Source organism: Meles meles, chromosome 2 (assembly GCF_922984935.1).
Source record: "Meles meles chromosome 2, mMelMel3.1 paternal haplotype, whole genome shotgun sequence".
Lineage (NCBI taxonomy): Eukaryota > Metazoa > Chordata > Mammalia > Carnivora > Mustelidae > Meles > Meles meles.
The window spans coordinates 69,544,481-69,559,823 of NC_060067.1; the positions used below are offsets into that span (position 1 = coordinate 69,544,481).

General features: G+C 57.7%; 1 protein-coding gene across 2 annotated transcripts in view; it reads right to left on the reverse strand.

Annotated features, from left to right (window-relative positions):
• Nucleotides 1-15,343, reverse strand: part of MAEA (macrophage erythroblast attacher, E3 ubiquitin ligase) — a 32,671-nt gene that overhangs the window by 849 nt on the left and 16,479 nt on the right. The window contains exons 2-9 of one of the 2 annotated variants that reach the window (XM_045988674.1): nucleotides 13,835-14,017; nucleotides 11,727-11,930; nucleotides 8,426-8,548; nucleotides 7,621-7,734; nucleotides 4,880-4,956; nucleotides 4,054-4,162; nucleotides 1,227-1,360; nucleotides 258-453 (exon numbers count right to left, since the gene is read on the reverse strand). In XM_045988674.1, coding sequence (XP_045844630.1) covers nucleotides 258-453; nucleotides 1,227-1,360; nucleotides 4,054-4,162; nucleotides 4,880-4,956; nucleotides 7,621-7,734; nucleotides 8,426-8,548; nucleotides 11,727-11,930; nucleotides 13,835-14,017 — 1,140 coding nt within the window. The remainder of the gene's footprint in view (nucleotides 1-257; nucleotides 454-1,226; nucleotides 1,361-4,053; nucleotides 4,163-4,879; nucleotides 4,957-7,620; nucleotides 7,735-8,425; nucleotides 8,549-11,726; nucleotides 11,931-13,834; nucleotides 14,018-15,343) is intronic. The other variant, XM_045988683.1, reaches the window with a different exon arrangement.

Genomic DNA, 15,343 nt, shown 5'->3' on the forward strand with positions numbered 1-15,343 from the left:
GCTTCTCTCCGTACACTGCCTCCAGGAGGCCTGTCTGCGAACCCTGATCCTGATCCTGATCCTAGCTTCTTGACCACCAGTCTGGCTCACCAGGGGCAGCATGGGGCCAAGCCACCTGCACGCGGGGAACCCATCCCAGGGACCGCACCCAGCACAGACAGCAGGCAGCTGGCGGAGACCGTTAGGTCCGCCGGATCTACCACTGCCCTCACACGTCCCGCCCCGCTCCGCTATCCCTGCACGTTGTTGCTCCTCACGTTGTAGCCGTAGACATAGCCATTGGGCAGCATCATGGGCGGGTTGTTCTCATTCATCACGTCACCGGAGATCTTGCAGACCAGGCGGGAGTTGGCGCAGTGGGCCATGGGCAGGGGCTGTGCCAGCTTGTTCAGGGAACGGCTGCACACGGGGCAGTCGGGGCTCTTGGAGCTGCCGTCCTCCTTGTAGCACTGTCTGCGCAATGGTTAAGGAAGGGTCGTGGGGTGGGGGGCACTGGGCGTGCTGAGGCCACCCCAGCTGCCAGGCAGGAATCAAGCCTGGAGCTTTCTTTCAAGACAGAGCAAACACTGCATCCAGCAGGAAAATGACCTCACTAAGGCTGCACCAGCCCAGCCCGAAAACCCCACTGCCCCATACCCCTGTGCACCTGCCCCTTCTCATGCACCTGAGCCCGTGGCCAGTGCCCACAACACTCACTGTGGTCCCATCACACAGATGGCCACAAAAGCCAACAGCCCCAAGCGGCCCACATGACACATTCGAGAGGGACACTTGGGCACTGGGCTCACAATCCCACTGCTCTCTGGTGGCAGGGGAATGACAGCTGTGCCACACACGTTTTCAAACAAGACACTGGGCCAGGGATGGCCAGGGCTCAGACCAAGAGAAGCTCGAAGGGATTCTCAGGAATCACCCGGGAGCCTTCAGAATGGCAGCCAGACCCAGCTGCCAGAAGGTACACCAACACCAGCCTTGCGGCCTGTGAGCAGCGCCCAGATGGTGTCTGGGAATGAGTGAACACTCAAGAGGCTGGGGGCAGAGGTGCCCCAAGACCACCACCCCTGACTGCCCGGGACCGAGCACCCACCACACAAGCCACAAGCAGAGACCTCAAGTCGGGAGGGGTGTGGCGCCTGCCTGCTTGCTGGAGGACAGAAGGCACCAGATGTGGAGCCCAGGCTAAGGATGGCCAAGCCCGCGGATGCCCTCGCCCGCAAGAAGGATACGGTGTCTTTATGGCCGAGAGGCCGGCCTGCAGCGTGAGGGTGAACACGGAGTTGTTGCCCAGCTGGTGCAGCCGGTAGTTGTCATAGCGGAACTGTTGGATCAGCATGCGCCACCGGGCCGGGTCCAGCAGGTCCTGCAAGAGATGGGGCAGAGCCGAGCTGGGGACAGCACAGAGCCGTCAACCCCGACAGCAAGTGACAAAGCCTTCCTGGCCCGCCCCCATCAACCAGAGCCCACCAGCTTGGACTCCCAAGTCTGCGTGGACACAGATGATCAAGTGGGGGGCCTGTGGCCTCATGGCAGGAAGGGGATGCAGTGGGCCGAAGGACAGCATTGAGGTCTCAGGGGCAAAGTCTTAATCCAGAAAGAAACTTCCTACGCCAGGAGCCATCCCCATGTCACGGCTGAGTCATACAACAGAATAGGAAGCCTGGTTAATATGTGTCCCCAGAGCTTCCCAGGTTCCGAGTCACCAAGAGCCAGCAAGACTGAAACCCCGCATGTCATGCACAGGGGTCAGGCCCCACGATGAGGGAGGAGATGTGGGCACCCGTTCAGCAGGGGCTCTACGGGCAGACAGTATGCTCAACTCCAATGTTATAAAAACATGTCTTTGGGGCACCTGGGTGGCTCAGTGGGTTAAGCCTCTGCCTTTGGCTCAGGTCATGATCTCAGGGTCCTGGGATCTAGCCCCGCATCGGGCTCTCTGCTCTGCAGGGAGCCTGCTTCCCTCTCCCCCTCTGCCTGCCTCTCTGCCTACTTGTGATCGATCTCTCTCTCTGTGTCACATAAATAAATAAAATCTTAAAAAAACAAAAACAACAACAACAAAAAAAACATGTCTTTAACATCATTATTACTGAAGCAAAGTCCACAGCGGACCAAGCCCACAGTCCAGAGGCTCTGCAACCCCCACCCCGAGACCCTTGGCCTTGGGCCTCTCGTGTGGCCACCTCTCCCTAACTAGAACACATCGCCCTGCTTCTCGTGGAACCCCGAGACACACCTGTGACTGCCTGCTACAGGGGGCAAGGCCTCTGTGCCCTCAGCATGGCAGGGCGTGGCCCTGCCCCAGCACTGCCCTCCGGAGTCCTGTGCCCCCCGGGGCCATCCCCTCTGTGTGCACCCTGGTCTTCCTCAGGCGTGCCATCCGTGTCCAGTTACGAGGCCGTGCGTCGGCGGGCTGTGCCTGCCTGTCCCCCACCAGCCTGGACTCCGCAGTGGCTGTGTGGCTTCTCTTCACGCTGCCCTGGTGCCTCCCTGAGGGTCAGCCCTCCAGCCCTCAGGCAGGATGGCACTTGCCTCATGCTCCCAGAGCAGACACCTCACCCTCCAGGTCAGGCCCTCCCTGCCTTCTCTCAAAGCTTCTCCAGAGCAGGGGAGAGAGATGGAGGAGACTCTAAGTTAAAGCTCAGTCTCATTCCTGCAGAGCCCGTGACCTGAGGCTTGATTACGGGACACTCCTGACACCACCGAACCATGTGAGTCCAGTCGCGGGGGAGATGCTGCCACTGTCCTGCAGACGGCTGAGAACTCCAGCCACCGGGGGCTGTCTGCCCACGAAACTGCATGGGGCAGCCAGGGCCTTGGACAGAGCCCGCCATCAGGGCTCAGGGAACAAGCTTGGTCCAGCCCACAGGGAAGGCAGTTTACTTCACTCCCTGGGAACAGGCTGGCAGCTGGGGGACAGCACGTGGCTGAGCGTCTGCTGAGGGTGTCGGCAGGCAGACCTCCAGGCCCACAGGGTGCTGAGGGGGGCATATTCAGGAACTAGTTTCCTTCTAGGAACATACAGGAGGAAGAGCCACCCCCCCAATCCGGCCAGTACCCTGAACTCAGGCTTTCTGACCCGGGACTCTCGGATTCTGTTACAGGGCCCAGACAGACGAAGACAGAAAACTGCGGGAGGAACCAAGCAACAAACACCTATATATGTGGGCACAGCTGGGAGAGCCCCGGTCTCCATGGGCAGCAGCAACAGGGTCCCAAGCAGGCCCGGCACAGGTGGCAGAGTATGGCGGCATCTGGGGAAGGCAGTGCTTGTGTGCAAGGGACCTGGGAACAGGACGGCCATGCCTCCAAGCAAAGTGCAGGGTGGGGGGTGGGCAGCGGGGGCTGCCTGGCTTCTTTGGAAACATTTACAGTAAAACGTGTGAACAGAAAACTGACACAGGGATGAACTGCTCATCTAAAGAAAGCAGAACTTGATGATTTGGAAACTTCCATCCATGTTGCAAAAAATGAGAAAGCTGCTCCAGAGAGAACACAAAGGGCGTATCCAAGCAAGCCTAAGGACATCCATGGGGGTGTGACCAATGGCTGATGGGGAGGAGCCAGAAGGAAAGTGGGAAGGCTGTTCGAATTCCTAGGTTCTCCAGGACACCACTGGAGCAGTTCAGCTGCAAACAAGTAACATCTCTCAAGACAAGAGAAGGACCCTAAAGGCAGATCAGAGATTACCAGGGCTGTCCTGGGGGTCCCAGATGGGCATCACCTGTTTCAAGAGGCCAGACACGCTGCCCTAGCAACGCTGAGCAAGCTGGCTAGTAATGCTATGTGACCACACCCGCCCAGACCCCACGTGGACCCCCAAGGCAAAAGGGAGCAGCAGAGAGACAACGGAGGTGAGGCAGAACATGGGGCAAACGGGGAATGTGACAGGTGAGGCACCCAGACGTGAAACATCTCCAGGCCGAGACCCCTTGTGCGTGGTTCTGGCCCAAGCCTCCCACTGGCAAGGCGGGAGCTAGACAGGGAAAGCCTGCATGGTGTGCGGTCCCATGCCCAGGCCCTCCCCAGCCCCAAGAGCCCACAGGTGCGGCTTACCTTGTAGGGCGAGATGTGTGTGTCCGGGGGGAAGGCCAGCATGCCCATCACCTGGCGGACCTCGTCCAGCTGGCTCCCTTCAGCCTGACTGAAGTGCTTCCTCGCGTGTCTATGAAACATTCCAGATTTGTCTGAGTTTGCCTTTCTATCTTTAAGAATCAGAGCTCCCCATCTGCCAGAGCCTCAGTACCAAGTATGCCCCACCTCATGTGACCTGGGCCAGGGTCTGCCACAGCGAGGTGAGGCGAGGGTCCCTCTCCTCAAGGGGACAGGGAGGGGGATGAGGCTTGAGGCACCAAGCACAGAATCCCATTCAGAAAACACCCAGAAGCAGGGACCCAAGCCCTTCCAAGTGACCCTGGTGTACATGAACCCAAACCCCGACGACACAGACCTGGGAGGACCCAGAGGCAGTCCAGCTCTCGTAGTGCCTCAACAACTCCCCTTCTGACTTTGAGAGCCCACCTGCCACCCCAAAGGAACAGCCCCTCCCTGCCCAGGCTGCACAGATTGGGCTTGACCCGGGCCTCTCTGTACTGCCTGCCCCTGGGGGAGCCCAGGCTCCCATACCTGCAGACCAGCCTCCTGCCCAAAGGCTCTCTGTGCCCACCTGAGGGCCAGCACTATTCCGGGGTGGGTGGACACAGCCTAAGAACTAAGGGCCCTGAGTCCACGTGCTAAGTCGGCCTCATGCTGCCTGGACAGAACGGAGCCTGGGTGCCAGGCGTCAGCATCCTGCTGATCACAGGCAGGGCCCAGCCGGTCAGGGCAGACCTGATCCTCCACACTTCACTCCCCAGAGCCCAGGAGGCCCCTCTCTACATACCTCACGGCGTCGAGTCTCTTATTCTGCCGGATGAGCTCAATGAACTCCTGAATCCTTAGGCTGAACTCCAGGCAACTCTGGGAGTAAAGATAAGACCAGGCTTGGGGAGGGTTGCCATGGAGCCACACTCACAGGCTGACCCTGCCAGACCTGCTGGACACTGCACACCCCGCCAAGCAAGCTCAGAGCCCCTGGGGAGGTGGGTCTGGTACCAAGACCATAATTTCCGCCTGCTGTCAACGCTTTTCTGGCTCTGACAGCACGTGGGCCCAGCGCTCCTGGCACAGTGGGAGCAGCACTGAACGCAGGGGCCGCTGGCCCTGAGCGGTTACCCACTGGCCAGGCTTCGGGACAGCAGGACAGGCAGGCACAGGTGCAGGTGGGCGTCAGGCTTCACCCCAAGTCCCTGTGAGGAGGCCGCAGACCCTCAGCAGTTCAGAGGGTGCGAGACAGGACTTCCCGTGGGAAGCACGTGAGCCCTAGAACACAAGTTTCCACCCCCTTTCCAAGGACAAAGCAGATGTCTGGATTTGGTCTCGCGGTGATAAAGTAAAAGCATGGGGACATGCCCCCAGAACCCCGTGTGGCATTGTCCACCCCGACCTGCTCTGGGAGAGGGAGGCCAGTCCCAGCTCGGGGCTCTGACACCTGGTGGGAGGAGAGCAGGAGAGACTGGGAGGTGGTGCCTCACAGAAGAGTGAGAGCAGAAGCAACGCGCACAAAGCCAGTGAGAGAAGCCCGGTCCTGGAGCAGGGACACTGGGCTGAGGTGGGGACAGTCCGCAGGGACGCCTGGGGGGAACCTTCCAGGCAGAGGAAGAGCCAGCCCAAAGGCCCTGGGGAGGGGGGGTGGGACCAGGAGGAGCGCAGGGGTGGTGGGGGCCGTCAGAGCAAAAGATGGAAGGCACGGGGTTTGCAGAGGGTGCGAGGTCTGGGACGTCAGCTGCTAGAAGCAGCACTGCCACGCCCATCGGCTGCGTGCCTGACAGGTGTCTGTCCAAACACAGCACGTGTGGTTCTGAGGGGATGCTACCAAGGGGGCACCACCAGCAGAAGCCCAAGGGCTAACTCTGCAACGTCCATCCAGTTGGCTGAGGACGGGGGAAGGCAGGAGAAATTAACTTTTATGACCTAAGACGAAAAACTGGATTATTTAACAAAGATGCTAATTTAAACTCAAATATCTTCAACATGGTTTCAGGAAAACACTCAGTATTTCCAACCAGAAACAAAATACATGGAATTAACAGAACAAGAGAAAAATCTCTGCGTTCTCCACTCATTTACCATTTTGCCTTCCACGGCACCTGAATCATGAGATGATATGGACAGTCTATGAGGCAAGTCCGTCAGTCAAACCCCAAGCGTCCAGCGCTTACACTCAAGTTTACCAATCATGTGGACTGCTCCCACCCGAGCCTCCAAGCGTGCGTTCTAGCATTCTGATGAAGCCTCTTAGCCAGGCCCCGGGGACGGAGCCCTCTAAGCCCCCACCCCAGTTCCACGGACACCAGGGTGGAGCACTGGCTGGTGTGACTTCCTTGGGGGCTCACCAGGTCGTCAGAGGCAAAGGTGCAGAGAGCCACCTACGTGGTGCCCAACGTATCCACACCACAGGAGCTCGGGGCCTGAGTGTGTTCCTTGGCCCCCTCCTCTCCTGCCCTCTACACCAAGGTGGCAGTCTGTCCTGACCCCCAACTGGATGGAGCCAATGCTATGTGCTGGGTGGCAGCACAAACCAGCCCCAGCCATGAGCTCCCTTCTGAGGCCAGACCAGCAGAGGCCGAGGGGTGGAGACACCGGGGAGGGGCCCTGCCTGCCTCCCCAGGGCACCCAACGGTCGCCACTGCTGTGCTTGGGGATGCCGGCAGCTCTACCGTCAGGAGGGGGCCACCAGATGGGCATCCCAGAGAGACAAGGTCATGTTCTACTACCATACAGCTCTTTTCTGGCAGGTCACCTTCCAAATAGTCCGCTAACGGACAAACACGTGAGTACCAAAACCCAGGTGCTCAGACTTGAATGTGAAATACCACGATTCCAGGTGATCACACCAAGCATGGGGGGCCGAAAAGGTCCTTCCCGTGCGAGCCGGGAGGGCCTGGCGCATGCACATTTGTGACTTCATCGGCTTCCCAGACGCAGCGCCTGTGTTGTGGCTTCGGCTGTCCTTAGGCGTCTGGAGATGGGAGTCAACTCAACAGACAGGCGCCCACCACCTTAGAAGTATTTTCCAGCTATGTGAAACTTGGGTCTCAAAGTTCCTTTTCTTGCCTAGAGTCTCACGACTGATGTGAGGGATCCGTGGTCGTTAGGCATGGCCCCCCCCCAACGCATCTGTCCCCTCCCTGGCCTGCGTGTGCGCTCACATGTGTACACACACGTGCACACTGTCAGGGCCTACTCCGTTCAGCTGACACTGCATAAGAAGCCTGTTTTGGGGTCATTAGCTGGTCTTCCCGGAGCACTTGGGAACGGCTGTTTACACTCTCTGAAGTTAAATGTTCCGGTGACTGGAGTCTCTGGTGATGGGAGCCCGCCGTCACGGATACAGCCGCCCGCCCTCCCCGCCGGGACCCGGCTATGCGGCGGTGCCCTCGCCAAGCAGCAGCGTTGACTGGACGTAGCAGGGCTTGCAGAAACCACCTGTCGGGATGGGGAGCTATGTCCCTTCAGACCTGGTTCCCACCGTGCGGCACAGCTTGGGGGCTGGAGCAGGAGAGCAGGGCAAGTGTTACATACCAATTCTGGCTTTCCTTTTATGGTTTCCATACCAAGATCCTCACTCTCTTTAGGGGGACCACTGGCCACTCTACTTTTCCGTCCCGTCTTCGCGTCGTGCTCGCTTTGGCGGCCCTGAGTGGCAGAGAGCGTCACCCTTGGCTGGTGACTATGTGCACATGACAAGCTCAACCGGGGAGAGGTTAAAGGCGCTCGGTTTAGAAAACAGAAAACAAACAGTTTTTCTAACGGAGGCAGGGGAAGGTTAATAGAAGTTAAACATTTCTGCAAGCTCCGGGGACAACACCTGTCAGTAAGCATGTTTTGGGTCTCTAAGTTATGATTAAGGGTCCACTCTGGAAGCTGCCTGAGGGTCTCAAGAAAAGCTGTACCGGAGAGGAGCCCAGCCTGGAACGCTGCACCATTGCAGGTGGACCGGCCTTCCGGACCAGGCTTTCCTGCCTCGGTGACTAAGGGGTCAGGGGTGGGAAGGACCTGCAGCTGCTAACAAGCTGAGCACACGCAGGCAGGCGGCACCTTGCTCCTTCAGAACCCCATGCTCAGAACACTTGTCCAAACCATAATGCAGAACGGGGTGCACTTTTTAGGGATTTTTACCTAAAGCCCAAACATCACAACCAAAAAATAACCCCAAAGCTACACCAAACCCCACAAACCACCCCCCCCAAACCAGAAGCACAGAACTCTGAGTCAACAGGTGCAGGCGTGTGGGCTACAGGCAGGTGTCTGCCCCGCCCCCAGGTGCCATGCCCCCAGCCCCACCCTGAGTTGTCCCCCCCACAGCCGCACCCGGGCTCCTGCACACCTTCATCTTGCGCAGCCGGGATTTGTTGTCGTGACACCAGGCCAGACAGGTGGCCGTCTCCCGCCTCTCCAGGGACTCCTCCACTTCTTTGGCCGTCAGGAACATCTCGATGTTCACTAAGTCCTTAGGGGAAGGAAGCAATGCACACTCAGAACACCGGAGGTCAGGACCCCAGCCCTAAGTCTGTGGATGCTCCCCCACCACCCAGCACAACCCACCGGCCAGCTCAGCCAGCTTCTCCAGCTTCCCTGGGCCAGGATGAGGGGCAGGCCCGCAGCTTAGAGGCCTGCAAAGCATTTGGATAGTCTCCCAAACCAAAGGTCCAATCCACAACCTCGCCCCCGACCCTAGCAGCGGCCTGACCCTGTTACACACTTTCACAATCAGACCTGGGAACCCTGGCAACCCATACCCTCATTTTGTTTTGTTTTTCCCTCTGAAGATGTATTTGAGATTCTGAGAAGGAGCAGTGAGGGCCGAGGGCCGGTGGGTGGCGTCAGGGCTGTGTCTGCCAGTCTGTTTGCTCTTCTCACCCTCTTCTCCCATGCCTGTGGAGCCACATCTACTGAGCTCTGGAGGATCCAAGGTGGGCCAGGGACCCAGTGTCATGACACCCACATGGGGCCCAGGGCCTAACAGTCCCCACCAAGTGGCTGGAGCGCAGTCAGCAACAAGGGCTCCTGGCCATGGAGGCAGGAAGAAATGGTAGATACCTGCACATTACCAAAGAGGGGGAAGCCACTGGAAGAAAGCTGATTTCAAAGAGTAAATATCTCTCCCATCTCGAACGACTAGAGCCAACACATGTCAGCTTCTTGGTGAAGAGAGGGGGAACATCCAACACAAACAAATCCCTTGAATTCTCTGGCCAGGGTCCTGCGGCTAGGAGGCGAGTATGGTGCGGCTGGTGGGCTCCCACGACCTTCACGGCCTCAGGCGGAGCCCCTCGGGCCAGCAAAGTACAGCACAAGGCAGCCTTCCTGCCAAGCTATCTCCAGCTTGGGTCTTCCTCAGTCCAGCCAAGTCAGGAGCCTACCACAGAACCTGCATATCTAAGAAGATGGGCTGTGTCCTGCTCCTCGCAGGCACAGTGTGTGGAGAAGCGCCGCTGTCCTTCTGGTGAGTGCAGCAGAAGACAGGAGCTTTCAAATAAAAGCACCACGGCAAAAGCCAGCAATGGGTCTAGTCACGAGATCAGCAGGATGCCATGGCTAATGATATCATTGTTAAAACCACAGTCATTGGAGTGCCATTACATTCGACCATGGGCCAGCACAGGCACTGCCCAGGCATCTCCCTGGGACAAGCCATAGCCAATCCAGGGCAGAAGAGCCCCTGACCTGAAGGCAAGCGGTGTGCCGCTGTCAGGGTCGGCGCCCTGCAGATAACCCAGGGGCCTCACTAGCTCGGTACAGCAGCCCAGCAGTGGGCAGTCTGGGCCAGGTCACCCAAGTCTTCCGGAACCAACAGATGGATCCCCAGCCTCACTCGGCCTCAGGCCCCACACTCTGACTGCAGGCCTGTAGAGGCAGCAAGATCAGACAGGGACAGGCCCAGAGAGACACTGCTCTGCCCCTCATGTGTGGGTGGGAGCCCTGCTTCCTTGCCCCCCGACCCCTAACCCTCCTGATATGAGCTCTGACAGTAAGTGCTGAGCACCGCAGCCTCACATCGTCTCAGAGCTCGGCTGTTCTCATGAATCACTGCTTTGGCCATCTCTCTGGCATTTTCTTCTCTTTTCTAGAACCTCCCGGCAGGGAAACACTGGGCCTCCTACATGAGGGTCATCTTTCCTATTTCCCATCTCTGGTTTTCAATTTTCCTCTAAATTCTGATAGGTGGCCTCTCCTGCCCACACCTCAGGGTCCACCTGTTGTCTTTGGTCCACACGGCCTCAGGGTTTGGGTCTTTGCCATCTTTTTCTTCTGCCAATGGCTGTCCCGGATGTCCATGGACCCTGGGGTGTGGGAGCCACACCAGAGGTGTTAAACCAGATGACTGCAGGCGGGCTAGAAATCACACCAGACAATCAGGGTCGCCTCACATGAGGTGCCAGCACTGACTTCAAATGCAGACAGACACACCAGGACACCAGCAGGATAGGACTCTCCTCTAAGACCATGGCTCCGTGTGGGACACACAGCCCCTATCTGGGCTGACCTGATGAGCTCTCCCTCCATGGCGTCTTTTGACAAACAGAAGTTTTAAATGTGAATGAACCCTGGTATATCAACCTCTTGGTTGGTGACAGCACCCTATCTTGTCAGGAGACCTCCCCCTACCCCAAGGGCCTGAGCTTGCTTCTGGAAGCAACCTTAATTCTACCTATAGCTGTGGAGCTGGGCATTCCACATGTAAATCTCATAGGGACCCTTTAGCGGATGTCCAAGGTTGTACCACCGCCACCACTGTGACTCACAGAGGAACCAGAGTGAGCCTATTAGAGCAGTGCTTCCAACTCAACACCCCCACCCCACACCCATCTCAGTTGAAGGGAAGCCCCACTCTACAAGTTCTGCACATGCTCAGACCCCCACCCCCACCCCAGTACCAGGCGGCTCCCAGGCCTGTCCCAGGACCCTCCCCTCATCTCTGCAAGCCGACCCCAACCAACCTTCTGAAAATCACCAGCCATCCTGCCTCTTTGCCCTATGCACCCCTGTGAACAATCCTGTTGGACCACCTGCCTCTCTCCCCTTCAAGGCCCATGTTCCTGAGGCTAGGAGCACCTGGCCACACTCTGCCCACAGGGGCAGGGAGAGGAGCGCGGGCTATCTGCGAGCATCCACGTGACCATGCAGAGGCACCGGCTGCGCCAAACACAAGGACCACAGAGCCCGTCCATCAGGTATACAATGGCTGTGCTGGGCAGGGAAGGAAGAGGGTAGGAGGAGCAGGGCCAAGGGACCACTGGGTGCAGAGTGTAGACTGGTGGGCCAGGGAGATAGACACGGCTCGACGACAGAAGGGCAGCACACAGGATAGACAACAGACAGAGGTGCACAGGAGTCTGAGAAGTGCTGGCATGGGGTGAGGGCACTGGACGCCTTTGTCACTGTTGAGCAGCCTTCCTCCCGAAGCTCCACAGAGCCTGGCCTGCGTGGGCACTGAGGGCCAGATCATCGCCTGTCTCTATGCCTGAACTGCGGGAACTGCTGCAGACAGGCAGGTGAGACACCGGGAACAGTCCCAAAGGACGGGTACAGAGTGGGGATGACCCCCTGCAGCAGGCTGCTGCCAAATGTGCAGCACACTGGCCCTGGTGCCCGGACCAGGATGGCGGGGGCCCATGTGTGCCCACCTCAATGCCGCTCTGGCGTGCCAGCTTCACGGCGGTGTTGTAGTAGCCACAGCGCAGCAGGTGCTCCACCATCATGCGGTCCATGCGCTTCCTCTTCCACATGCTGGCGGCCGCCGGCTGGTCGCTGCTGTGCTCCTTGAGGTGCTCAATCCGCCGCTTGCACAGCTTAGCGCTCTCGTCCTCTGCCTGGATAGACTCCACCGCCTGTGACGTGGGCAGAAGGCGCTTCAGCACAGGGCCCTTGCCGCAACGGGGCGGGAGACATCAGAGGGGGCTGGGGGACGGAAGCAGCAAAAGGGAGCGCCACCCCCCTCCCCATCACCACCCAGAGGCAAGTCGGAGCCACACCCTCTCTTGGGGGACGTCCCTTCTAGCCCTCTGTGGTCTGGGGCTGAGCTGCCACCAAAGCCTGACTGCACATTTGTTGCCGCTTCCTGGCTAACTCAGCCATCTGTTACCATTTTGCGGCTTTCTGTCTTTGCTAATACTTTTCCCCTCAACATCAAGTCTGTTCAAAATGAACACAGCTGCGCAGACATGTTCCTTATCAGCTCTGGCTGGGATGGTAGCTGACCGCCAAGTAGGTGACACATGGTCAGGGCCACCAAGGAGCCAGACATGCAAATGCACCCAAGGGCCCCGGTCGGCCTGCGTTTCCCTCAAGTGCTCACCATGCTCTCCAGCTGCCCCCTGCTGCCAGGATACTTGCTGCTCCTTTAGAAGTGGTTTTCCTCCTACAGCTGCTTTTAAGATTTTTTTCTCTTTTCAGTTTCATGATGTGAAATCCTAGGTTTATTTTTTTTTTTATCCATTTAGGACTCTGAACTGGTAACTTCCATCAATTCTGAGAATCTTGGCTACTCTTCCTGTGCCCTTTCTTGACTTTGGTCAAACATGGTCTCCGATCTAGTCTCTGTGGCTTCCCACCCTCTTACACAGCTCTGTGTTTTTGGTTCTGTGTGCTGCTAGAATTTCTAGGTAATTTCCTCACACCTACCTTCCAGCTCACAAATCCTCTCTTTAGCTTTGTCTGATTGTTAAATGTTAAAAAGTGTGTTATAAGCAAACACTTGAGTTTTTCATTTCAGTTATACTTTTAATTTACATTTTATTTGGTTTATTTTAAACTCTCAATTATGCTTTATGCTTTACATCCCCTTGCAAATATACTCAGCTGTTTAATCTTTGGATATAGTCAAGTTTGGTCCCTGATAATCTCTACATCTGAAATCTGAGTGAAGTCTCCTGTTCCTGCCACACCTCAACAAACCTCAACCACAGCCTCCCATGCACCTTGTGGTCCTCTGTGACCCCTGACGCTTTGGCGGACAGAGTCTGGCCCCTGGGAAATGCATTTAATGTGCCTGGTGCCTGGAGGCTCCATCAGCTGGGACCACTTACCCCAGGCTGAAGAGGAGGGTCCTGGCTCCCCTGGTGTTCTGAAACAGGCTGTAATGCTCTGCCACAGGAGGCCACCCTTGGGCACCCCCACCTGACATACACGGCCACCAGGTCGCACCACCAGCCCTGGCCTCCCCCCACCCCCAAGCTGGCCCCAGGTACTGGCCAGCAAGGCAGCCGTGGCCCCTGCCCTCCAATTCTGGTGATCAACTTTCTGTCCCATGAGCCCTTTGACATGTTCAGTAGGATGTTATAAAGCATCTTGCTGTGTTCTCTGGGTGGTTCCCTGGGCACAGTAGTGTACCCTACCTCCCTCTCCCAGAAATGAGAAACCCCACATGAAGCTCTGAAGCTCTGAGGGGAAAGTCTAAAAATAATAAATCATCTGCTTCCCGTCTGTGCTTGAGATATTCCAGAGCTGGGACAACCCAGCGACACAGGAGCAGGAGCACAGGACCGGAAGCCGGCCGCCAGCCCTGCAGGGGGTACAGAGCCCAGAGAGCATGGAGGGGCTCGCCTCTCCCACACTCTGGCCATGAGAGCCCACCTCCCCAAGGCATGGCTGTCTGGTCTCTGTTGCATCCTGGCTCCCGCAGAAGACAGCCCTTTTGGGGACAGGCTGGGTCCATCAGAACGCTGGGCCGTGGGACCCACACTATAGCCCACATGTAGGCAGGCGGACAGGACGGTCCAGAAGCCACACCGACCTTCCTCTTAAGGACACTGAGCTTCTCCACCACACCATCCAGAAGGCTGACCACAGAGTCCACGGCAGGGCAGCTGCTCAAAGTCTTCTCCAGCTCGGCCACCACCATGGTGACGTGGCTCGTTTCTCGATCAATGTTTTTCTGAGCAGCCCGAAAGCGTTTATTTAGTGTTTCGTAGGGCACCTGGGAAAGAATGGTAATTGGTGTGTGAGCACCTGCAGTCCTACACGTGCGACACTCAGACCCCCTTCACAGTATTTTGGCAGGCACACGTCCTAGGCTCCTTGCACTCTACAGACACATCTACTCTAACCCTGACTGAGGCCCACAAAAGGCCTGTATGAATGGAGGCTCATTTGTGTTCCTGGATGAGGATACTAATGAGAAGACACATATCCCCCCCCAAATCCACAGAGGCAGCTCCTTTCTTTCCAGAAAACTGTTAAGGGCACACTGACAAAATAATCCCAAAGTACGTCCAGGATGCCAAACAGTTGAAGGAGATGACCACCACGAGATCCATCAGATGGAAAACTTGCAGTGGCCTGTGATGGGGCTGGCAGGTGCCGCAGACTCGGGACACCGGGAAGGCCACGCGGGACGGGGCGCACAGACGGTTGGGGTGTCAGCATGTCGCCACAGGTACGCATCTAAGTCATCTCAGATCACATTTATTCAGCCCCCAGGGACAAAACCACCTCTCCCTATAGAACAGCCAACAAAAGACCCAGGAAGGATGGCATGTCACTGAGAGACAGTGGCTGCCAACACTGCTCCCGGCCCTTCTCCGGGCTCCAGGTCCAGTACTTTCCACTTGTCAAATGCAGCTCATGCAGCGTGGACCCCCCGGCAGCCAGCAGTTCACCACGGAAGTTTGCGCTGCCGCTCTGCCAGGTGCCAGGCGCCGTGTGTGGCAGGGAGGAGCCTGGGATTCCCAGGAGCAGGGACACCTAGAGGACCCAGACACCAACCAGGGGCCCCAGCAGCAGGACCTCCCCAAGACCTGGCCAGGGGTCCAGTACTGCCCCTGCCCCAGCTGCCACCCCCCAAGCTGCCCTGCAGACACGGTGGCAGTGGGTAAACATTCCTGTCCACCACACCTTGGGTCTTCCTGGCTCAAGAGGCAAAATGCTGTTAGACAAACCACGTCCACCACTTGGGGAGGGCTCATCCCCAGCAGCCGGGCCTAGCAGGCTTTCCTGCAACTGCGCCATGGTCTCGCACAAGCAAGACAGGAGAGTCTCTAGACAAAGTAAAAGGACTGTCCCCACGTCCAAAGGAAAGGGCTCCCTGCCTTGAGCCTCAGTTTTGGCAAACGTCCCTCCTAATAACACAGCACAGCACGGAGACCCAGGTGCGTGCATGTGCTTGACCCCCCTCGCCAAGAGCACAGCAGCTCTCGGCGGAGGCCCTGAGGCCGGCGGACTGTGGGATGCTGATGCACACATCCTCCCTTTCAGAATCTTGGACTGTTCTCAGAGCCCCATCCACCCCAGGGCCTGCAAACCG